Genomic DNA, 25,671 nt, shown 5'->3' with positions numbered 1-25,671 from the left:
ATCAGATAAGAGAAATATCATAAAAGTGGAGAGAATCTCAAAGATCAGGCAAAAAAGAATTGAAAATCTAGACATTTGCTGTTTCCCTCAAATACTCCCTGTAACTATGCAAAGAATAAATAAGTGGATAAAAGCAAAATGGTTTGCTAGTTACTTGTCATAATATAAGATGAGAACTACTTTTTAGGATAAATGCTTCAAAGATGACTTATCAGCATTACTGTTTACATACTTTAATTATAATTAATAGTATTGCAATTAATCTGTTTAGTATTTTTCATTGCTTTTCTTTGGCATTACAGCTTCATAATAGATTATGTGTATTTGGAATCAAATTATAATTTTTGATGTAGGATTTTTTTGAATTTCAAATGAATGACTTAAAACCCAACTTTTGGAATATAACTTATTTGTAGTTGAGGATTTAACTGTTAATTTTAAAGAATCCCCTCCCCATATCATTGTATAGTGCTATGAAATGATGTACATTCTATATGTTTTCTAAACAGATAACAATTTTGAAAAGCAGATATTTTCATCAACATTGGAATACTTTGGAATTTTTTATCATGCTTATTGGAATCGTTGATATATTTTGTATATACTTTGTCAGATTGAGACCAGACCACTTGGTTCTTATTCAGTTTACAGTAATAATAGGTTATTTCAGAATAATTAGATTTATTCCTCTTATCAAGGTAAAACTTCAAATTTTAAAATACTTTTTTTTTTCCTATACTATTTGTTGAATGAATTAAGAAACCTCACTATTTTGAAAGAAATGAGGGAGGGAGCTGTCTTTTCTCCTGGAACCCTCTCTTTATAGGTATCTGCATGGTTCACTCTCTCACCCCCTTCAAGTCATTGCTCAAATCTCACCTTCTCATGGAGAACGTCTTCCCTGACCTTCTTTTACGCTACGTAAAATGGCAACCTGCCCTCCATACTCCCAGCGTGTTCCACCCATCTCTCTGGTCCCCCTCCACTTGTTTAAATTTTAATTTTTCTGCGTAGCACTTATCACTTTTTTACTGTATGTTATATGTGCTTTCCACAAGGCAGGGATCTTTGTTTTGGTCACTGATGTAACCTATGGCTCCAGAATGGTACCTAGTATATAGTAAGTACTTAATAAGTTATGTATTGAATGAATAAATGAAAACAGTGGTGCCCCTGCAGCAGGATTACCCAGAAACAAGTTCTTCAAGTTTTAGTAAAATTTGCTCATAAAGCCCTAACTGTGCAGAAGCATAACAATATTTACCCTAGAGCCCACACTACTTACATACCCCACTGCCTATGAAGTTCAGTTTTACTGTGGCCTTCAGTCTCCTTAACAATGACCATTTCTTCTTTTCGTGGCTCTGGTTTTGATTCTGAAGGTAGATCTTCAGATTTTCAGTCTCCGTTCTTAAGCCTCCTTTCTCTTTCCAATGCAGTTGCATTATATAAGCTTTTAACTTGGGTGCTTTAGATGATTTCACTTGCCACTCCATATTTTTGAGTTGCTTAATTCTTATTACATCAAATAAGTCTGTTAGTATGTATTGAAGTTATAGAGGCTTAATATGAATAAACATTGCTGTAAACCCTGACGGCAAAAGGCATACATTAGAATCCTCCATCTAGTCCCCGTTCTCCAAGCAATTTTATAGTGATCTTAAAGGCAAAATCGTCTGAATGCCCAGACTTGTGTTTGTTGACTTCCTTTTTTTGTTCCTTACTTGATTCTATATTAATGTTACCAAACTTTAGTGTTCATAAGGATGACTCTACAGAGTTGTATGCACAATTTATTTATGAGTTTTTCCCTATGAGCTGAGTTTAGAGCAAGTGTCGACATAAGGTATAACCCATTATAATACAAACGACTCTAGAAATGAGGGTATGTAGAATGAGGCTAAGTCTTAATGTGGAAGGTAGAGGCGTCCTTAGATAATCAGTTTTTATACAGGGATCTTATGTAGATGAATGTAAAATTATTATTTTAGAGGGAATACTTTGTGAAAAGTCTCTCTAGGTGAAATAAAGACTTAAAGATGTGTTATTGTGGAAGTCAACCCTATTTAAAGTGTGAACTAGTTGCTATTTCTGTTTAACATGCTCTGACAAGTCCCAGTGGAGTGTATTTAAGTAAATATAGTCATGATTAGCTTTTGTTTACTGAGCAGTTACTATGTTCCAGGAACTGTGCAGACCACTTTACTTACATTATCTAGTTAAATTGTTATAAGAGCCCTGTGAAGTAGGTGTCACCACTTTATCAAGTTAGGTGTCCTAATAGCCAGTCTCAGCAGAGTGTGGCTTTCAAAAGAAACAAATCTGTATTGGAAAACTTCGAAGAATATTGGAGACCTTTACTTCAGATCGGCCCAGGGGGTGCCAGTGCATCATGGAATAAAACTTTATAAAAATCCTCTTTAATATCTCTCCCTCTGCCCAAAGTTTCACAACCAGAATAACAGTTTTTAAAAAAATCCGTCCCTTCTCTGCTCTTGTGACTCCTTCTCTGTGATGTTCTTTTCCTGGTCACATCTTCCTCCTGTGTTACCTGGCCCCTCACCATCCTCCCTGTGTTCTGATGTGCATCTGTCTCTGTGATTCACTGCATTGCTCATGAGGGCCACTCCACTGGAATTCTGGTACTTAGGTATTATTATCCTCATTGAACAGATGAGGACACTGAGTCCTTGGAGTCACTAAGTAACTTGCTCAAGGTCACAGAGCTGGTGAGTAACAGAGCTTGTACTTGAACCCAGGGAGGTTTATATTTAAAAATCCCACTCAGTCACTGCGCTCTCCTTCCTCAGCTTATGATTTGAGAAATTTAGAGCTAAGGAGGATCTTAGATACCCTAAGGTCCTTATCTTACAAGTGGAGAAACTGAGGTGTAGAGAGATTTATTCGGTTGGTTACTATCACCCAGGTTATTGGGGTGACCTCTCTTGTCTCCTGAAAACTGGTGATATGGAGAATGAGGGAAAGCGCAGGGTAGGGATTTCCCCTTAAAGCTACAGAACAGTTATTCATTGAGCTTTCATTTCTTTAGAGTGGCTCTCAAACTTGAGTGTGCATAGAATCACCTGGAGGACTTGTTAAAGCACCGATTTTGGGCCCATCCCCAGAGTTTCTGATTCAGCAGGTCTGGAGTGGGGCCTGAGAATTTGTGTTTCAGCAATGGCGTCACATTTGTGTTTCTAACAAGCTTGTTAGAAATGACACTTTGAGAACATCTGCCTTAGAGGGTGCTTTTCCTCATTAAATTTTCAGTTTTTTTCTCTCTGTTATTCCAGGTACTAATACCACTGCTGATGAATATTGTAGATGTGCAGATCAAAAAGCGCCTCAGCTTGATGTATAGTATTACAAAAGGCTATGTCAAAAGTCAAGAGGATACCAAGTTTTTAATAAAACAAATTTCTAGCCGAGAATCAATAAATCAGGTGAGAGACAAGTACTGGTCATTTGGGGAAAACATCACTTAGGTGTCTTGATTTCTTTTAAGACCATTTCTGCATGTATTTGACCCAACAGGTAAATTATATCAAGTGAAAGGGATTCAGTTGTTTATTATGTGATACGAAGTGCTGCAGAGAACAGTCTCTGCTCTTTAAATTTTAGCTATGATTATCAAACTCATTTATGATCTTCAGAGAAGAAAATCTATTCGTTTTTATTTTCTGAGTGCTGAGTAGAGATTCTGTCTGTCTTTGTAACACTCTCAAAGGGTAGGACACTTGAAATAGGCTTCATGTAGGAAATGAGACGTGAATAAGGCTTTAAGGAAAGGGTAGGTCTGAAGTGGCGGGAGAGAGAGGGAAAGAGAACAAAGAATTGACAGTGAAAACTTCAAATGCTGGTACTGAGGAGTGCATGAGTGGTAGTATGTATTATTATTATTTTTTATCATTCAAGATCCTCCTCATTTCCAGGCAGTATGAGTTAAGTACCAAATGGGAGATGAGGACGTAAGCACATTCGAAACTCATAGGTGGAATGAATCACCTCCTAACCAGCTTCCCTCACACCAGTCTGTCCACTTCAGGCCCCTCTGCAATTTAGCAGAGTCACGTTCCTAAAAGGGCTATTTTAACTTTCATATATGATTTTCTGCTCTAGAGTATTCAATTCCATGGCCTAAGAGGTAAGGTCTTTGAATATACAGACACAGACACGCACACAGAACACTTATGGTAAAAAATATTCATGCATAATTTTGCAACTTGGAAATAATATAATAAAAGAAATAAAATTATCCGTCTCAGCCCTCCACTCTACCATCTCCCAGAGACAGCCCCAAAGCCACCACTCCTGGGTTAAATTCCTCTACTATTAGGCAATAATAATTTTAATAATATGCATGTGTATTTCTTTTTTTTTGGAATTTTATTTTATTTATTTTTTATACAACAGGTTCTTATTAGTCATCAGTTTTATACACATCAGTGTATACATGTCAGTCCCAATCGCCCAATTCATCACACCCCCACCCCCACCCCCCATCGCTTTCCCTCCTTGGTGTCCATACGTTTGTTCTCTACATCTGTGGCTCAATTTCTGCCCTGCAAACCGGTTCATCTGTACCATTTTTCTAGGTTCCACATATATGTGTTAATATACAATATTTGTTTTTCTCTTTCTGACTTACTTCACTCTGTATGACAGTCTGTAGATGCATCCACGTCTCTACAAATGACCCAATTTCGTTCCTTTTTATGGCTAAGTAATATTCCACTGTATATATGTACCACATATTCTTAATCCATTCATCTGTTGATGGGCATTTAGGTTGCTTCCATGACCTGGCTATTGTAAATAGTGCTGCAATAAACATTGGGGCGCATGTGTCTTTTTGAATTATGGTTTTCTCTGGGTACATGTGCAGTAGTGGGATTGCTGGATCATATGGTAATTCTATTTTTAGTTCTTTAAGGAACCACCATACTGTTCTCCATAGTGGCTGTATCAATTTACATTCCCACTAACAGTGCAAGATGTTGCCCTTTTCCCCACACCCTCTCCAGCATTTGTTGTTTGTAGATTTTCTGATGATGCCTCTTCTAACTGGTGTGAGGTGATACCTCATTGTAGTTTTGATTTGCATTTCTCTAATAATTAGTGATGTTGAGCAGCTTTTCATGTGCTTCTGGGCCATCTGTATGTCTTCTTTGAAGAAATGTCTATTTAGGTCTTCTGCCCATTTTTGGATTGGGTTGTTTGTTTTTTTAATATTGAGCTGCATGAGCTGTTTATATATTTTGAAGATTAATCCTTCGTCCATTGATTCGTTTGCAAATATTTTCTCCCATTCTGAGGGTTGTTTTTCGTCTTGTTTGTGGTTTCCTTTGCTGTGCAAAAGCTTTGAAGTTTCATTAGGTCCCATTTGTTTATTTTTATTTCCATTATTCTAGGAGGTGGATCAAAAAAGATCTTGCTGTGATTTATGTCAAAAAGTATTCTTCCTATGTTTTCCTCTAAGAGCTTTATAGTGTCCGGTCTTACATTTAGGTCTCTAATCCATTTTGAGTTTATTTTTGTATGGTGTTAGGGAGTGTTCTAATTTCATTCTTTTACATGTAGCTGTCCAGTTTTTCCAGCACCACTTATTGAAGACTATCTTTTCTCCATTGTATATCCTTGCCTCCTTTGTCATAGATTAGTTGACCATATGTGCGTGAGTTTATCTCTAGGCTTTCTATCTTGTTCTATTGATCTGTATTTCTGTTTTTGTGCCAGTACCATATTGTCTTGATTACTGTAGCTTTGTAGTAGAGTCTGAAGTCAGAGTGTCTGATTCCTCCAGCTCCTTTTTTTCCCCTCAAGACTGCTTTGGCTATTTGGGGTGTTTTGTGTCTCCATACAAATTTTAAGATTTTTTGTTCTAGTTCTGTAAAAAATGCCATTGGTAATTTGATAGGGATTGCATTGAATCTGTAGATTGCTTTGGGTAGTATAGTCATTTTCAAAATATTGATTCTTCTAATCCAAGAACATGGTATATCTCTCCATCTGTTGATATCATCTTTAATTTCTTTCATCAGTGTCTTACAGATTTCTGCATACAGTTCTTTTGTCTCTTTAGGTAGGTTTATTCCTAGGTATTTTATTCATTTAGTTGCAATGGTAAATGGGAGTGTTTCCTTAATTTCTCTTGCAGAGTTTTCATCATCGGTGTATAGGAATGCCAGAGATTTCTGTGCATTAATTTTGTATCCTGCAACTTTACCAAATTCATTGATTAGTTCTAGTAGTTTTCTGGTGGCATCTTTAGGATTCTCTATGTATAGTATAGTATCATGTCATCTGCAAACAGTGACAGTTTTACTTCTTTTCCAATTTGTATTCCTTTTATTTCTTTTTCTTCTCTGATTGCCGTGGCTAGGACTTCCAAAGCTATGTTGAATAATAGTGGTGAGAGAGGACATCCTTGTCTTGTTCCTGATCTTAGAGGAAATGCTTTCAGATTTTCATCATTGAGAATGATGTTTGCTGTGGGTTTGTCGTATATGGCCTTTATTATGTTGAAGTAGGTTCCCTCTATGCCCACTTTCTGGAGAGTTTTTTTTTATCATAAATGGGTGTTGAATTTTGTCAAAAGCTTTTTCTGCATCTATCGAGATGATCATATGGTTTTTCTTCTTCAATTTGTTAACATGGTGTATCACATTGATTGATTTGCATATATTGAAGAACGCTTGCATCCCTGGGATAAATCCCACTTGATCATGGTGTATGATCCTTTTAATGTGTTGTTGGATTCTGTTTGCTAGTATTTTGTTGAGATTTTTTGCGTCTATAATCATCAGTGATATTGGTCTGTAATTTTATTTTTTTGTAGTATCTCTGTCTGGTTTTGGTATCAGGGTGATGGTGGCCTCATAGAATGAGTTTGGGAGTGTTCCTTATTCTGCAGTTTTTTAGAAGAGTTTGAGAAGGATGGGTGTTAGCTCTTCTCTAAATGTTTGGTAGAATTCACCTGTGAAGCCATCTGGTCCAGGCCTTTTGTTTGTTGGAAGATTTTTAATCACAGTTTCCATTGCATTATTTGTGATTGGTCTGTTCATATTTTCTATTTCTTCCTGGTTCAGTCTTGGAAGGTTATACCTTTCTAAGAATTTGTCCATTTCTTCCAGGTTGTCCATTTTATTGGCATAGAGTTGCATGTAGTAGTCTCTTAGGATGCTTTGTATTTCTGTGGTGTCTGTCGTAACTTCTCCTTTTTCATTTCTAATGTTATTGATTTGAGTCCTCTCCCTCTTTTTCTTGATGAGTCTGGCTAATGGTTTATCAATTTTGCTTATCTTCTCAAAGAACCAGTTTTTAGTTTTATTCATCTTTGCTGTTGTTTTCTTTGTTTCTATTTCATTTATTTGTGCTCTGATCTTTATGATTTCGTTCCTTCTGCTAACTTTGGGTTTTATTTGTTCTTCTTTCTCTACTTCCTTTAAGTGTAAGGTTAGATTGTTTATTTGAGATTTTTCTTGTTTCTTGAGGTAGGCTTGTATAGCTGTAAACTTCCCTCTTAGAACTGCTTTTGCTGCATCCCGCAGGGTTTGGATCATCGTGTTTTCATTGTCATTTGTCTCTAGGTATTTTTTGATTTCCTCTTTGATTTTTTCAGTGATTGTTTGATTATTTAGTAACGTATTGTTTAGCCTCCATGTGTTTGTGTTTTTTACGTTTTTTTCCCTGTAATTCATTTCTAATCTCATAGCGTTGTGGTCAGAAAAGATGCTTGATATGATTTCAGTTTTTTTAAATTTATTGAGGCTTGATTTGTGACCCAAGATGTGATCTGTCCTGGAGAATGTTCCATGTGCACTTGAGAAGAAAGTGTAATCTGCTGTTTTTGGATGGACTGTCCTATAACTATCAATTAAATCTATCTGGTCTATCATGTCATTTAAACCTTCTGTTTCTTATTTATTTTTATTTTGGATGATCTGGCCATTGGTGTAAGTGAGGTGTTAAAGTCCCCCACTCTTACTGTGTTACTGTCGATTTCCTCTTTTATAGCTGTTAGCAGTCGCCTTATGTATTGAGGTGCTCTTATGTTGGATGCATATATATTTATAATTGTTAAATCTTCTTCTTGGATTGATCCCTTGATCATTATGTAGTCCCCTTCCTTGTCTCTTTTAACATTCTTTATTTTAAAGTCTATTTTGTCTGATACGAGTATTGCTACTCCAGCTTTCTTTTGATTTCCATTTGCATGGAGTATCTTTTCCCATCCCCTCACTTTCAGTCTGTTTGTGTCCCTAGGTCTGAAGTGGGTCTCTTGTAGACAGCATATATATGGGTCTTGTTTTTGTATCCATTCAGCAAGCCTGTGTCTTTTGGTTGGAGCATTTAATCCATTCATGTTTAAGGTAATTATCGATATGTATGTTCCTATGACCATTTTCTTAGTTGTTTTGGGTTTGTTTTTGTAGGTCCTTTTCTTCTCTTGTGTTTCGCACTTAAAGAAGTTCCTTTAGCATTTGTTGTACAGCTGGTTTGGTGGTGTCTTAGCTTTTGCTTGTCTGTAAAGCTTTTGATTTCTCCATCAAATCTGAATGAGATCCTTGCCGGGTAGAGTAATCTTGGTTGTAGGCTCTTCCCTGTCATCACTTTAAGTATATCATGCCACTCCCTTCTGGCTTGTAGAGTTTCTGCTGAGAAATCAGCTGTTAACTTTATGGGAGTTCACTTGTATGTTATTTGTCGTTTTTCCCTTGCTGCTTTCAATAATTTTTCTTTGTCTTTAATTTTTGCCAATTTGATTACCATGGGTCTCGGCTTGTTTCTCCTTGAGTTTATCCTGTATGGGACTCGCTGTGCTTCCTGGACTTGGGTGGCTATTTCCTTTCCCATGTTAGGAAGATTTTCAACTATAATCTCTTCAAATATTTTCTCGGGTCCTTTCTCTCTCTCTTCTCCTTCTGGGACCCCTATAATGCGAATGTTGTTGCGTTTCATGTTGTCCCAGAGGTCTCTTAGGCTGTCCTCATTTCTTTTCAGTGTTTTTTCTTTATTCTGTTCCACAGCAGTGAATTCCACCATTCTTTCTTCCAGGTCATTTATCCATTCTTCTGCGTCAGTTGTTTTGCTATTGATTCCTTCTAGTGTAGTTTTCATTTCAGTTATTGTATTGTTCATCTCTGTTTGTTTGTTCTTTAATTCTTCTAGTTCTTTGTTAAACATTTCTTGCATCTTCTCGATCTTTGCCTCCATTCTTTTTCCGAGGTCCTGGATCATCTTCACTATCATTATTCTGAATTCTTTTTTTGGAAGGTTGGCTATCTCCACATCATTTAGTTGTTTTTCTGTAGTTTTATCTTGTTCCTTCATCTGGTACATAGCCCTCTGCCTTTTCATGTTGTTTGTGTTTCTGTGAATGTGGTTTTTGTTCCACTGGCTACAGGATTGTTGTTCTTCTTGCTTCTGCTGTCTGCCCTCTGGTGGATCTAATTCTTGATTTATTATTTCTAAACAGCCTTTATTTACTCTTTGCTGTGCAATATAAGGAGATTAAACATTCATCTCCTTTAACCTTTTCTTTTTCTCTCTTAAATTTTTGGAGCTATTATTTTTACAGGCAGACAGTTTATAACATTTACCTTCTATGCTGTAAGTATAATTGTCTTCATTCTTTTCAGTAAATGACTCTATACATGGAAAACCAAAAAACAACCTCTACTTTATGATTATATAAATATTATGATTGTATAAATTTTATTCACTCTAGAACCTATCATTTGATTGAATCCATAACAAAGGAAATACTATCCTATGTCATTAAACCTTTTGTACTTGAAGGAGACTCTTCTCTATGAAACAGCAAATGAATTAATTTTTTTTAACGATAACTTCCTTCTCTTCCTTTAGGTTATATTCCTCAGCCACTCTTTCTGGAGTCTCATGTGAGCTCCTTTTTTACTTTCCTTTCTATTATGCTGGATTATGTCCATAAGAAATTTTTTCCATACGTACAAAAAATTTTCCGTAAGTCCAAAATTCTTTTTGTTTTGATTTTGATTTTAATAGTTTGACTCTCCAAAACCATTTTCCTGAAATCATTGCCCCTCTGTCTTCAGCATTGCTGATACAAGACTGATTTTACTTTTGCTTTTGTAGGTGACTTTTTCCCTCATTCTTTAAAGTCTTTGGGATTTTCTTTTTATCCTTGGAGTTCTGAAATTTCACCAAGATATGTCTACGTGTGATTTTTTTTTAAATTTGTCCCGTTCAGCACATGGTGGAGCCTTTATAATCTGAAGATTACCATCCTCCTTCTATTACTTCTTTGATTATTTTCTCCCCTCTGTGGTTTCTATTTTCTCCTTTTGGCACTCTTTTAAAGAGTTTTGAATATCTGTGTTTAGTCCCTCTTTCAACTTTCCTCATAACTTTCAACTCTTTCCTCTTTGTATTGAGAACCCCCAGTTTGATTTTCCAGGTTCCTAAGTCAGTCTTTAGCTGTGTCTATTCTGTTATTCAGCCCATCTGCTAACTTTTTTTTTGACAAATACTTTTTGTCAAGCAATCAAGAACTTTGATTGCTTCTTTTTCATAGTAACTGTTTCTTTTCTGTTTTTAAAAGAATGTGATATTTTCTTGAACCTCTTTATTTTAAGAATTTCTGTTTCCTGTATCAGTTCTGCTTCTTCGAGGTTCATTCTTCTATTTGTTGTGTTTGGTTCTTATCTTTCATTCAGTTTTTCCACCCAGTGTTTGGTGATTTGGGGTTATATTTTCATATATGTAGATGAAAATCTAAATTGAGTAGTAGCAATAGCTAAAGGGTGTTTTCTCAGCCCACGTGAGACTCCTGAGTTTTAATCCAAGAATGAATTTAAATCCTAATTACTGAAGCCCTAGATCTTATAATTGTGTGTGTAAAAACAAAATCAGGGTGCGCTGGGGGTTATGTCTTCCGGTTGTTATGCCTATTTTTTGTGATGAGTGTTGGTTGCCTCAGGTTCTCGGCCAAGAAAGAGAGCCTCTTTCTTTATCAAGTTCAGGAGAGGGAGAGGCTGTGAAGACACCTAATTTAATGTTTTAGTTTTTCATTTCTAAAGTACATAAAAGCTATATTGTTAAATATCTTTAGCATTTAAGATTTCTTTTTTATAATCAGGTACCACTATAGGAAGAGTATACCTGAATTTTAGGAAGGCATCTGACATCTTATATGATATCCTTATAGACTGGATAGAGAAATATTATCTAGATTTATCACAGGAGTATTGATTATTGGATCAAATGTTAATGTACAACAGAATTCTGTCCTGTTGATTTACTTAGAATATTGGAGAAGAAAATTAAAAGAACTACTGAAAGTTTAGGTTGATCTCTATTAGAAAGAACATAAAGCTCTTCATAGGAGAAAATATTTCAGAAACAGGAAGAGGAGAGAAGAAAAACAAGAGCCAGTGGGGGAAGTTAAGAATGTGTTTTGAGGAGTTTGGTTGAAGGCGTAGCGATTTGGGGGCAGAGATTTGCCTGGAAGTGTAAGACATGAAAAGAATTCCCCTTTGGCATTTTTAAAGGAGACTTCTGTAAACATTTAACTGTCTTATTGAGATGTGTTTAGATATCGGACTGGTGTTTATTCTGAAAGTGACACGGTTCAAGAACCTGGCCAGTGGCAGCTCACCTTTAGAGAAGTCACATGTATGTCTAGGCTTTCATGGTTATTTTCTCTTTGTGGGCAGGAGTCGGTTCCTAATAGTGTCTTATGCAACGTCATTCTGTGGCAGTTTTACAGAGCTGGTAGTATGAAGGGGGCTTAGCTGCTGTCTGTGAACTGTTGCAAGCAGGGCCGGAGCACAGTATGTGGGTGTCATGTGCAGGCTAATAATTTGGTACCTTCACATTGCTGATTCAGTGTTATCAAGTGAGAAGAAATAATTTAATAAAAATTATATACTCAGGGAATTCCCTGGCAGTCCAGTAGTTAGGACTCCATGCTTTCACTGCCAAGGGTACGGATTCCATCCCTGGTCGGGGAACTAAGATCCTGCAAGACGTGCGGTGGCCAAAAAAAAAATTGTATACTTCATTCTTACATCCAAAATGAGTGATTAATATGACTTCTCTAAACAGAACAACACACACTTTAACTGCTTAAGCTTTAGATAACAAACCAGCTGTTCCTTGTAAATAGGAAGATACCATGCATGATTTGGGTGCAGAATTTCAGCCATCTGTACCTGACCATCCTAGAGAACTGTCAGTTGTTTAGTCCCAGAGCTGTTGATGTGGCCAAGCGGAAGCTCCAGAACGACTCAAACCTAGAGGGCAAGCTCCATGTAGAGCCATGCCTGGGGACATGGTGGGAATTGGACAAATACCTACTGTGTGAATGAACAGAGATGGGTTAGCCCAGAGTGGACCTCTTTCTTCAGTTATGTCAGGAGTTATCTGTAGGAAACATGACCTACTTGACACCATATTTTCTCATTATTCCACTCGTTTTTGCACTCCCGATAGACTGGCTTCCCAAACAGCTTCTCTGTTGGCCACCCTCTCGTGGTACGCTATCTATGAGAATTCTCCTTGATGCACAGTGGAGTGTACACTAGTCTTTTCTAAGAAATACTAGGCACAGTAGTTATGTAAGCTACTACACAGCATCCATTGCGCTATGAGTGTGAGCCTGGGGAAAGCAGCAGAATTGACAGAGAAGATTTGAGCTAAATATCTCCCCCAAACGCTAATCTAAGTGAGATTTCTTCTACCGTACTTCTTTTTTTTTTAAATTTTGTCTATTTAATTTATTTATTTTTGGCTGCATTGGGTCTTCATTGCTGCACGTGGGCTTTCTCTAGTTGTGGCGAGCGGGGGCTACTCTTCGTTGTGGTGCACAGGCTTCTCATTGCGGTGGCTTCTCTTGTAGTGGAGCACGGGCTCTAGGCGCGTGGGCTTCAGTAGTTGTGGCTTGCAGGCTCTATAGCACAGGCTCAGTAGTTGCAGTGCACGGGCTTAGTTGCTCTGTGGCATGTGGGATCTTCCTAGACCAGGGCCTGAACCTGTGTCCCCTGCATTGGCAGGCGGATTCTTAACCACTGCGCCACCAGGGAAGCCCCTACCATACTTCTTTTTCTCAGGTTTTAAAGCCAGTAATGCACTTGGTGTAATTAGAAATTAATGATTTTTTTAACTTCTCACAGAAATTATATGAAATTTTGGAAACCAACAAACGAGACGCTGTCAAAGAACTAGGTAAGTAGTTGGAATATCTAATTTCCTGAAATCACACCTTATCATCCCATAATTTAACCAAAGGAAGACAAGTTCATGCTTTCATTCAGTCATTCACTCATTCATTTATTCGTTCAATAAGCATTTTTTGAACCCGTTTAATGGGCCAGGTGTACATAAAGTGTAGATCCTGGTGGGAAGTGTGAGCATGTCAATAGATAATTGCAGAAAGTTAGAGGAGTTCTATTATTTGCTATGGAAGCATAAAAGAAAAAATGAAGAGTGCAGAAAGTGTATTAAGGTGGCAAGATCAGATTCCTTAAGGCAGTGGTCCCCAACCTTTTTGGCACCAGGGACCAGTTTCTTGGAAAACAATTTTTCCACAGACGATGGGTCGGGGGATGGTTTCGGGATGATTCAAGCACATTACATTTATTGTGCACTTTATTTCTATTATTATTACATTGTGTTGCTTATGTCCAGTCTACTCTGTAATCTCATTTTGGTGGCTGTCACTGCAGAAAACCCTGCTTCACAAAGATAGGATGTTGGAAATGGAAGCAGGCTTTTCAGTGCTTTTGTGGCAATCTCAGGGTATTCCGCCTTGACTTTAATCCAGAACACATGGAGATTTGAAGTTGTCTCAAGCGTACTTTTTTTTTTGCGGTACGCGGTCCTCTCACTGTTGTGGCCTCTCCCGTTGCGGAGCACAGGCTCCGGACGCGCAGGCTCAGCGGCCACGGCTCACGGGCCCAGCCGCTCCGCGGCATGTGGGATCTTCCCAGACTGGGGCGCGAACCTGTGTCCCCTGCATCGGCAGGCGGACTCTCAACCACTGCACCACCAGGGAGGCCCTCAAGCGTACTTTTAAGGCCACCGTCATTTGCCACCTCAAGCAGTTGATCCTCTTCTAGCACGGACAAAGTCGATTCACCTGGCTTATTCACAAATGGGTCGCAGATCCATTCCTTCCCAGTTTGGGGGTCTTTTGTGGTTGGGAAGTAATGCTCAAACTCTTTTGAAAGCTGAGGTAGGTGATCATGCACCAGCTGGGAGAGAGAAGGCCCTGGCTCAGTCTCTTTCAAAATCTCTTCTAATGTTTAAAACATGTCAAAAATCCCAGTGTTCCCTGATCTCCTCCATAATTCCAGTTTGGCTTTGAATGCAGCCACTTTATCTGCCGACTTGAACACAGTTGTCATTCTCCCCTGAAATGACAGATTGAGTTCGTTGAGCTGGTTAAATGTGTCACACAAGTAAGCAAGTTTTGTGACCCATTCTGTGTCACTGAAATATGCTGTCAGTGGTGACTGACACCTTTTGTTTTTCTAAAAGAAATCTCTGGAACAGCTCTTGTAACTCAAACACTCTGGCCAGTGATCTACCTTTAGAAGCCATCTCACTTCTGTGTATAAGAGAAGATGTGTGTGTTCTGTGTCCATCTCCTCAGAGAGCTGCGCAAACAGACGTGAGTTAAGGACGTGTACTTTAATGTAGTTGATAATTTTAATCATATCCTGCAAAACGTTGTTAAGTTCAGGTGACATTTTTCGGCTAGCCAGCATTTCTCTGTGGATGACACAGTGCGTAGACTCACATTCAGAAGCGACCTCTTTGACCCGAGTAGTGAAACCAGAAAGATGTCTAGTCATGGCAGCTGTTCCATCCATGCATATACTGACACAAAATGACCAATTCAGTTTTCCTGATATGTAATCATTCAGAGACTTGAATAGTTCTGCAGCTGTGGTGTTGGTTGGCAGCAAAAGTACACATAACATATCCTCATGCACATCCTCCTGAAATATATATCGCACAAAGACAAGCATTGTTGCCTTGATGTCAACATCAGTAGACTCGTCAACCTGGGTTGCATACCACGGTGACTCATTAATCGTCTCTAACAATTGTGCCTCACTAACCTCTGCTATTTCACCAATTCATCTAGTTATGGTGCTAGCTGAAAGAGGAACACGTGTCACCTTTTGAACTGCAGCCTCTCCTAAAAGTTCATGACAAATGTCCTTAGCAGCAGGCAGGATCAACTCTTCACCAGTAGTAAAGGGCTTCTTAGCTTTAGCAATGTGGTTAGCCACTAAGAATGATGCTCTCAGTGCAGACACATTTGATGAAATGGTGGCCTTCAATAATTGCTTCTGTTCTTCGTGTTCACACTTTTTTCTTTTGAAAACTCCAAAGGCTTGTCTTTTAATGCAGCATGCTTGGTCTCCATGTGGCAAAGCAGTTTTGAAGGTTTCATAGTTTCATTGGATAGCAGGTTACCACATATTATACAAAGTGGGCTTGGAGAATGTGAATCACCTGTTGCAATAAACCTATAAGTAAGACTCTTGGTATTTTCTTTCTTTTTCTTTTAATTTTTAAATTTTTATTGGAGTATAATCGCTTTACAATGTTATGTTAGTTTCTGCTGTACAATGAAGTGAATCAGCTATATGTATACCTATATCCCCTCCCTCTTGGTCCCCCTCCCACTGCCCCCATTCCACCCATCTAGGTCATCACAGAGCACAGAGCTGAGCTCCCTGTACTATACAGCAGGTTCCCACCAGCAATCTGTTTTACCCATGGTAGTGTGTTTATGTCAAACCTAATCTCCCAATTCGTCCCACCCTCCCCTTCCCCACCCCCGTGCCCATATGTCTGTTCTCTACATCTACATCTATATTCCTGCCCTGCAAATAGGTTGGTTCATCTGTACCATTTTTCTAGAATCCACATATATGCGTTACTATACAATATTTGTTTTTCTCTTTCTGGCTTACTTCACTCTGTATGACAGACTTTAGGTCCATCCACATCTCTACAAATGACCCAATTTCGTTCCTTTTTATGGCTGTGTAATATTCCATTGTATATATGTACTGCATCTTCTTTCTTCATTCATTTGTTTTTGGACATTTAGGTTGTTTCCATGTCCTGGCTATTATAAATAGTGCTGCAATGAACATTGAGGTACATGTGTCCTTTTTTTTTAAATTTTATTTAAATTTATTTATTTTTGGCTGTGTTGAGTCTTTGTTGCTGCATGCAGTCTTTTCTCTAGTTGCGATGAGTGGGGGCTTTTCATTGCGGTGCGCGGGTTTCTCATTGTGGTGGGTTCTCTTGTTGTGGAGCGTGAGCTCTAGGTGTGCAGGCTTCAGTAGTTGTGGCACATGGGATTCAGTAGTTGTGGCACATGGGATTCAGTAGTTGTGGGGCACGGGCTCCAGAGCACAGGCTCAGGAGTTATGGCATACAGGCTTTGTTGCTCTGTGGCATGTCAGATCTTCCCAGACCAGGACTTGAACCCTTATCCCCTGCATTGGCAGGTGGATTCTTAACCACTGTGCCACCAAGGAAGCCCCCATGTGTCGTTTTGAATTATGGTGTTCTCAGGGTATATGCCCAGTAGTGGGATTACTGGGTCATATGGTAGTTCTATATATAGTTTTTTAAGGAACCTGCATACTGCTCTCCACAGTGGCTGTATCAATTTACATTCCCACCAACAGTGCAAAAGGGTTCCCTTTTCTCCACACCATCTCCAACATTTATTGTGTGTAGATTTTTTGATGATGGCCATTTTGACCGGTGTGAGGTGATACTTCATTGTAGTTTTAATTTGCCTTTCTCTAATAATTAGTGATGTTGAGATCTTTTCATGTGCCTCTTGGCCATCTGTATGTCTTCTTTGGAGAAATGTCTATTTAGGCCTTCCACCCAGTTTTTAGTTGAATTGTTTGTTTTTTTGATATTGAGCTCCATGAGCTCTTTGTATATTTTGGAGATGAATCCTTTGTGACATTGCTTCGTTTGCAAATATTTTCTCCCATTCTGAGGGTTGTCTTTTCATCTTGTTTATGGCTTCCTTTGCTGTGCAAAAGCTTTTAAGTTTAATTAGGACCCATTTGTTTATTTTTGTTTTTATTTTCACTACTCTAGGAGGTGGATCAAAAAAGATCTTGCTGTGGTTTATCTCAAAGAATGTTTTTCCTATGTTTTCCTCTAAGAGTTTTATAGTGTCCAGTCTTACATTTAGGTCTTTAATCAATTTTGAGTTTATTTTTGTGTATGGTGGTGGGGAGTGTTCTAATTTCATTCTTTTACATGTAGCTGTCCAGTTTTCCCAGCATCACTTATTGAAGAGGCTGTCTTTTCTCCATTGTATATCCGTGCCTCCTTTGTCATAAATTAGGTGATCATAGATGTGTGGGTTTATCTCTGGACTTTCTGTCCTGTACCACTGATACATATTTCTGTTTTTGTGCCAGTACCATACTATCTTGATTGCTGTAGCTTTGTAGTATAGTCTGAAGTCGAGGAGCCTGATTCCTCCAGCTGCATTTTTCCTTCTCAAGATTACTTTGGCTATTCGGGGTCTTTTGTGTTTCCATATAAACTGTACAATTTTTTGTTCTAATTCTGTGAAGAATGCCATTGATAGTTTGATAGGGATTGCATTGAGTCTGTAGATTTCTTTCAGTAGTATAGTCGTCTTCACAATATTGATTCTTCCAATCCAAGAACATGGTATATTTCTCCATCTGTTTATGTCATCGTTGTTTTCTTTCATCAGTGTTTTATAGTCTTCTGAGTACAAGTCTTTTGCCTGCTTAGGTAGGTTTATTCCTAGGTATTTTATTCTTTTTGTTACGATAGTAAATGGGAGTGTTTCCTTAATTTCTCTTTCAGATTTTTTGTTGTTAGTGTATAGGAATGCCAGAGATTTCTGTGCATTAATTTTGTATCCTTCAACCTTACCAAATTCATTGATTAGTTCTAATAGTTTTCTGGTGGCATCTTTAGGATTATCTATGTGTAGTATCTTGTCATCTGCAAGCAGTGACAGTATTACTGCTTCTTTTCCAATTTGGATTCGTTTTATTTCTTTTTCTTCTCTGATTGCCATGGCTAGGACTTCCAAAACTATGTTGAATAAGAGTGGCGAGAGTGGACATCCTTGTCTTCTTCCTGATCTTAGAGGAAATGCTTTCAGTTTTTCACCATTGAGAATGTTTGCTCTGGGTTTGTCATATATGGCCTTTATTATGTTGAGGTAGTTTCCCTCTATGCCCATTTTCTAGAGAGTTTTATCATAAATTGGTGTTGAATTTTGGCAAAAGCTTTTTCTGCCTCTGTTGAGATGATCATATGGTTTTTATTCCTTAATTTGTTAGTATGATGTATCGCATTGATTGATGTGCATATATTGAAGAATGCTTGCATCCCTGGGATAAATCCCACTTGATCATGGTGTATGATCCTTTTAATGTGTTGTTGGATTCTGTTTGCTAGTATTTTGTTCAGGATTTTTGCATCTATGTTCATCAGTGATATTGGTCTCTAATTTTCTTTTTTTGTGATATCTTTGTTTGGTTTTGGTATCAGGGTGATGGTGGCCTTGTAGAACGAATTTGAGAGTGTTCCTCCCTCTGCAGTCTTTTGGAAGAGTTTGAGAAGGATAGGTGTTAGCTCTTCTCTAAATGTTTGATAGAATTCGCCTGTGAAGCCATCTGGTCCTGGGCTTTTGTTTGTTGGAAGATTTTTAATTACAGTTTCAATTTCTTTACTTGTGATAGGTCTGTTTATATTTTCTAATTCTTCCTGGTTCAGTCTTGGAAAATAGTACCTTTCCAAGAATTTTTCCATTTCTTCGTGGTTGTCCATTTTATTGGCATATAGTTGTTTGTAGTAGTCTCATAATCCTTTGTATTTCTGCAGTGTCAGTTGTGATTTCTCCTTTTTCATTTCTAATTTTATTGATTTGCATCCACTCCCTTTTTTTTTTTGATGAGTCTGGCTAAAGGTTTATCAGTTTTGTTTATCTTCTCAAAGATCCAACTTTCAGTTTTATTGATCTTTGCTATTGTTTTCTTCATTTCTATTTCATTTATTTCTGCTCTGATCTTTATGGTTTCTTTCCATCTACTAACTTTGGGTTTTGTTTGTTCTTCTTTCTCTAGTTCCTTTAGGTGTAAGGTTAGATTTTTTGTTTCAGATTTTTCTTGTTTCTTGAGGTGAGATTGAATTGCTATAAACTTCCCTCTTAGAACTGCTTTTGCTGCATCCCATAGGTTTTGGGTGGTCCTGTTTTCATTGTCATTTGTTTCTGTGTATTTTTTAATTTCTTCAGTGATCTCTTGGTTATGTAGTATTGCATGTTTAGCCTCCATATGTTTGTGTTTTTTACAGGTTTTTCTTCCTGTAATTGATTTCTAATCTCATAGCATTGTGGTAAGAAAAGATGCTTCATATCGACATATATACAATACTGAGTGTAAAATAATTAGCTAGTGGGAAGCAGCGTAGTATAGGGAAATCAGCTCAGTGCTTTCCAATGACCTAGAGAGGTGGGGCAGGGAGGGTGGGAGGGAGGCTCAAGAGGGAGGGGATATGGGGATATATGTATGCACATGGCTGATTCACTTTGTTGTACAACAGAAACTAACACAGTATTGTGAAGCAATTATACTCTAATAAAGATCTATTTAAAAAAAAGAAAGAAAGAATGCTTGAGAAGAAACAAGTGCTTGTGCACTTGAGAAGAAAGTGTATTCTGCCACTTTCGGTGGAATGTCATATAAATATCAGTTAAATCTTTCTGGTCTGTTGTGTCATTTAAAGCTTGTGTTTCCTTATTTATTTTCTGTTTGGATGGTCTGTCCATTGGTGTAAGTGTGGTGTTAAAGTCCCCTACTATTATTGTGTTACCGTCAATTTCCCCTTTTATGGCTGTTAGGATTTGCCCTATGTATTGAGGAGCTCCTATGTTGGGTGCATAAATATTTATAATTGTTATATCTTCGTCTTGGATTGATCCCTTGATCATTATGTAATGTCCTTCCTTATCTCTTGTAACAGTCTTTATTTTAAAGTCTATTTTATCTGATATGAGTATTGCTACTCCAGCTTTCTTTTGATTTCCATTTTCATGGAATATCTTTTTCCATGCCTTCACTTTGAGTCTGTGTGTGTCCCTAGGTGTGAAGTGGGTTTCTTATAGACAGCATATATATGGGTCATGTTTTTGTATCCATTTAGTGAGCCTGTGTCTTTTGGTTGGAGCAGTTAATCCATTTACATTCAAGTTTATTATCGATATGTATGTTCCTATCACCATTTTCTTAATTGTTATGGGGTGTTTTTGTGGGTCATTTTCTTCTCTTGTGTTTCCCACCTAGAGAATTTTCTTTAGCAGTTGTTGTAAAGCTGGTTTGGTGGTGCTGAATACTCTTAGCTTTTGCTTGTCTGTAAAGCTTTTGATTTCTCCATCGAATCTGAATGAGATCCTTGCTGGGTAGAGTAATCTTGGTTGTAGATTTTTCTCTTTCATCACTTTTAGTATATCCTGCCACTCCCTTCTGGCCTGCAGAGTGTCTGCTGAAAAATCAGCTGATAACCTTATGGGGATTCTTTTATATATTATTTTTGGTTTTTCTCTTGCTGCTCTTAATATTTTTTCTTTGAGTTTCATTTTTGTTAGTTTGATTAATATGTGTCTTGGTGTGTTTTTCTTAGGGTTTATCCTGTATGGGACTCTCTGCACTTCGTGGACTTGGGTGACTATTTCCTTTCCCATGTTTGGGAAGTTTTCACCTATAATCTCTTCAAATATTTTCTCAGACTCTTTCTTTTTCTCTTCTTCTTCTGGGACCCCTATAATTTGAATGTTGGTGCATTTAGTGTTGTCCCAGAGGTCTCTGAGATTGTCTTCAATTCTTTTCATTGCTTTTTCTTTGTTCTGCTCCTCAGCAGTTATTTCCACCATTCTGTCTTCCAGCTCACTTATTCATTCTTCTGCCTCATTTTTTCTGCTCTTGATTCCCTCTAGTGTATTTTTCATTTCAATTATTATGTTGTTCATCTCTGTTTGTTCTTTAGTTCTGCTAGATCTTTGTTAAACAGTTCTCTTATTTTCTCGATCTGTGCCTCCATTCTATTTCCAAGATTTTGGATCATCTTTACTATCATTACTCTGAATTCTTTTTCAGGTAGATTGCCTATTTCCTCTTCATTTATTTGGTCTTGTTGGTTTTTACCTTGGTCCTTCATCTGTGACATATATTTTTGTCATCTCATTGTTTTTTTTCCTGATGGGTGGGATTTTGTTCCTGTCTTACTGGTTGTTTGGCCCGAGGCTTCCAGCACTGGAGTTTGTAGGCTGTTAGGTAGAGCTGGGTCTTGTTGGCAAGATGAGAACCTCTGGGAGACCTCACTCTGATAAATATTCCCTGGGATCTGAGGTTCTCTGTTAGTCCCATTGTTTGGACTCAGAGTTCCCACTGCAGGAGCTCAGGCCTGACCCCTGGCTCGTGAATCAAGATCCTGCAAGCCTTGCAGAGCAGGAAAAGAAAAAAAAAAAAGGAGCAGAACAATATCAAAGAGTAAAACAGAAAATAAGATTAGAAAACTAACAGATATGTTAGAAAAAAATAAAAATATAGATAAAATACAGATATATTAGAAAAAAATATATATATGTTAGAAAAAATAAAAATATAAAAATAAAAAATATAAATTTCTCTATATATTTTTATAAATAAAAAAATATACAAAAAACTAACAGATATGTTAGAAAAAGTAAAAATATAAATATAAAAAAATAAAAATATTTTTTAAATAAAAATAAAAATACTGAATACAACTGGAAGGTGAAACAGAATCACAATAGCGAAAAAGAGGAGAAAAAGGGACAAGGCCTTGGCTGTTGTGGGTGGGGCTTACGCAGGAGCAGGGTTTAGGCAGTTGGCGGGGCCTATGCTTAGGTCCCACAGGGCCTGAAAAGGCCCTGAGGGGTGGGAGGTGAGGCTTAGGCTCAATGTGGCAGGAGGGGCCCAGGAGTGCCTCTGGCCTCAGAGGGCAGGGGACCAGATCCAGGACCACAGCAGGCTCCCTGGGCACCAGTGGGTGGGGGAAATGCTAGGCATGTTCCCCCCAACTCTGATCCCAGAGGGTCCCTTCCCATTGGCCTCTCTTCTGGCCCCCACCCCATGCCCCTAGGACCCCCGCAGCTGGAGGGAGCCTTGGAGGTGGAGGATCAGGCCCAGGAGCAGGCTTCCCGGGGCCCAATCGCATGGGGAAAACGCCCATGGTACTTCCCCTGATCCTCCCTGTCCGCTTCTCCTTTTGGTCCCGCTTCCCCCGCCCAGGCCCAACATCTTTCAGAGGGGGCCTTAGAGGGTGAAGGACTCAGTCTGGAAGCCCAGCAGGCTTGTGGGCTGATTGGGCAGGGAAAACACTAGGTGTGGTTCCCTCTGATCCTCTGTATCCCTGAGGGTCCCTGCAGGCATGGGAACCCTTCCCCTCTCCCAGCCACCCCTCAGCAGTGCTGGTCCTGTCCGGCCTCCACTTCTCCTTCCCCCTCACTACCCCCACGTCCTATCCAGTCACTCAGGGGTTCCTCCCGCCTCCTTGGGTATCGAGTTCCCCCACCAGTGTCCAGCAGGCACCCTAGTTGTGGGGCGACATGAACTCTGTGTCCTCCCATGCTGCCATCTTGACTCTGCCTGCCCACCCCACCCCCACCCCCAGTATTTTCTTTTAAATGCAGCTTTCTTTTTGTTGGCAGTCTTAGAGTCTTCTGCTCTAAGGGTCTTTACCCCTTTTCAAAGAAGCCCTCCAGTGATGCTTGTTTTTTACTCATTTTGGCTAGGGTTAGCTTGTGGGCTTACCAAAACTGTGATTGAGACAAGTGTGGAGTGCGGGAAAGAGGTGCGGATGGAGGTGGAGAATAAAATAATGGGCAAAAGAAATAAAAGAAATAAAAGAAAATAACGGGCGGGCCATGCACGGCCTAAAATAACTGTCGGATTCTGACTTAAAGCCTGCCACCAGATGCAGCTTAATTGTCACTTGCCACTCACTGATAGGGTTTTGAGTCTGCAAGCAATTGATTTATTATGGTCTCTGTGCGGTCAAACCTCTCTGCTAATGATAATCTGTATTTGCAGCCGCTCCCCAGCACTAGCATCACCACCTCAGCTCTACCTCAGATCGTCAGGCATTGGATTCTCATAAGGAGCACGCAACCTAGATCCGTTGCATGTGTTGTTCACAGTAGGGTTCACACTTGTATGAGAATCTAATGCCGCTACTGATCTGACAGGAGGTGGAGCTCAGGCAGTAATGCAAGTGATGGGGAATGGCTGTAAATGTAGATGAAGCTTTGATCGCTTGCCCGCTGCTCACCTCCTGCTGTGTGGCCTGGTTCCTAACAGGCCACGGATTGGTACTGTTCCATGGCCCGGGGGTTGGGGACCCCTGCCTTAAGGTTGTAAGAAAAAGACACATGAAGATTACCTTTGACAGAGGGTGTTGTTTTTGTTTTGCTTTACTTTGCAAAGGAATGTGGAGCTGCAAGGGGTATCATTTCTTGAGCATCTACAGTCACTCTGCTGGAGTTGAAACCTACAGGGGAGTCCTAGGATTTTATACAAAACTTCTCGGGTGTGTTTTTCTCATATGGGGGCTGTGGGCCAAGCTCTCAGTGTGTGCAAAAGTATCTAGTAGAGAGCCTGGCATATGGTAACGTCCTAACAAATGGACGTTAATATAAAAGAAATAAAGCAAAACCACTTTGTATTGATAACCACATTGTAAGACGCCATATGGATTTATGAGGATCATACTTTCCACATCAAAACTGAAAGAACATGGTCTAATGAACGAAATTGTAAGTTTGGAGACAATAGGTCAGGATATTTTGGCAGTGTCTCAGAAAATCCAGGACCCATTTTTTCCATTTATGTATTAAGCAGATTTTTATTTCTGCGCTTTTAAAGATTAGGGGCCTAGGAGTCGCTGTCTTATGTTTTAGATCACTATGGAATATTATGAAGTTTTCTTGATTCAGTCATGTGAAAGGGAGTGCCTGTTCCTGTGTGGTTACTGCAACCTATTACTGAATGCTAATTATATCAGGAATTGTGTTAAGGGCTTTATATGCATTATTTCATTTAATCCATATAATTGCTCCATGAGGCAAATACTATTATCTTCATTTTATAGATAATGAAACTGAGCCTTAGAAAGGTTAACTCCCCTGAGGTCCTATGGCTGGTAAGTGGTGAGCTAGATCTCAAGCCCAGGTGTATCAGACACTAAAACCTATGTTCTCCATCTTGCTGTCCTTCATTTCACTGCTCAGCTCATTTCAGTTAAAAAATGATTGAGTACCTTCCAGATGTCAGGTGTTGTGCTCAAGGTTAGGATTACAAGGATGAAACAGATGCAGTTTAAGCCTTGACTCCCAGTCAATCCCTTGACTTCTCATGCTTGTTAAAGAGGAAGAATATGAGATTTGATCTCAGAAAGACCCACCAGCGAAAGTCCAGGGGCACTTTTATTCAGTCATTTGTTCATCCACCCACCAAAAATTATATAATATGGAGGATGAGACAAATAAGGAAAAATAATAATATTACAATGTAATGAGTTCATAATGTAGGTATGTAGGAGATGCCATGGGAATAAGATGGAGTGATTTTCTCTTAGCTGGTGAAGGAAGCCTTTTTTCAATTCTCTCATCTGTAAAATAAAGATGAAAATAACTTTAGTCCTACTGGTCTCACAAGTTCTATATTAGACAGGAATGAAAGGATATTGTGTAAATACTTTGGAAATTATAAACTTATGCAAATATTTGTTATTATTGTGGTTATTGAATTGTTTGCCTACTGATAATTTTATTTGCTTCAGGACTCATAGAGCATGAAGGTCGTGATGTTGTCATTGCTTTGAAGACTAAGCAGGCAATCCGGAATGTGATTGCTAAAGCTCTGAAAAGCCTCACCTTCCTTTGGTCAAGAGGCATTATTGATAAACATGAGGGCATTGAGATGAATAAGGTAAGAAAGGTAATAAGGTAAAAGGTAATAGGTAAAAGGTAATAGGTAAAAGGTAATAAGGTAAGAAAGCAATTTTCCATATTGCTGGATTCCATAAGCCGAGCACTCAAGCCTGCAGTGCTACTCTAGCAGAGTGTAATTAGTGAGGGAGATTGGGAAAAGGGTGAGTCATGACAGTTGTAAACTTTATAATTGCCTAAGTCTTTGTTAATGCCAATGGAAACTAGTGCCAGCACTACCTGGTTCACTCCATGTCAAAACCACTTGGTTGCAAGTAACAGAACCAATCTGAGCTAGGTTTAGCAAAGAAATGGAGTTGGAGGACTTATTATAAGGACACAGAGCACTTTACAGATCCCATGGTAGCCAGACCACATGGCCAGGCCTCAGGAAGGGACTTGAACAATGACCTAGAAAGCTTTCAGATTCTCCATTTCTTATCAGGGTTGCCCCTCTGTGGAATCTTCTTTTGGCTCCCTCTACAAAGTCATTAGATTTTTCTGCCTGTCTGTCCATTGGTGGAATATGTAGTGCCCAGGCCCACCAGCTGTGGCAAGGGAGGTGGTAATTTCCTAATGTTAACATAGACAGGAGGGGACCATCGTGTGTGTGTGTGTGTGTTGGTGAAGATCAG

General features: G+C 38.8%; 1 protein-coding gene across 1 annotated transcript in view; it reads left to right on the top strand.

Annotated features, from left to right (window-relative positions):
* The window catches only part of SLC9C2 (solute carrier family 9 member C2 (putative)), an 88,954-nt gene that overhangs the window by 39,179 nt on the left and 24,104 nt on the right, over positions 1–25,671 (top strand). The window contains exons 16-19 of the mRNA XM_065901444.1: positions 510–698; positions 3,294–3,443; positions 13,158–13,209; positions 24,889–25,037. Of these exons, the coding sequence (XP_065757516.1) occupies positions 510–698; positions 3,294–3,443; positions 13,158–13,209; positions 24,889–25,037 (540 nt within the window). The remainder of the gene's footprint in view (positions 1–509; positions 699–3,293; positions 3,444–13,157; positions 13,210–24,888; positions 25,038–25,671) is intronic.

The sequence above is a fragment of the Phocoena phocoena genome, chromosome 1 (assembly GCF_963924675.1).
Source record: "Phocoena phocoena chromosome 1, mPhoPho1.1, whole genome shotgun sequence".
Classification (NCBI taxonomy): Eukaryota; Metazoa; Chordata; class Mammalia; order Artiodactyla; family Phocoenidae; genus Phocoena; species Phocoena phocoena.
Note: the sequence above shows the minus strand (reverse complement) of the source record. Positions and strands in the feature narration are given on the sequence as shown.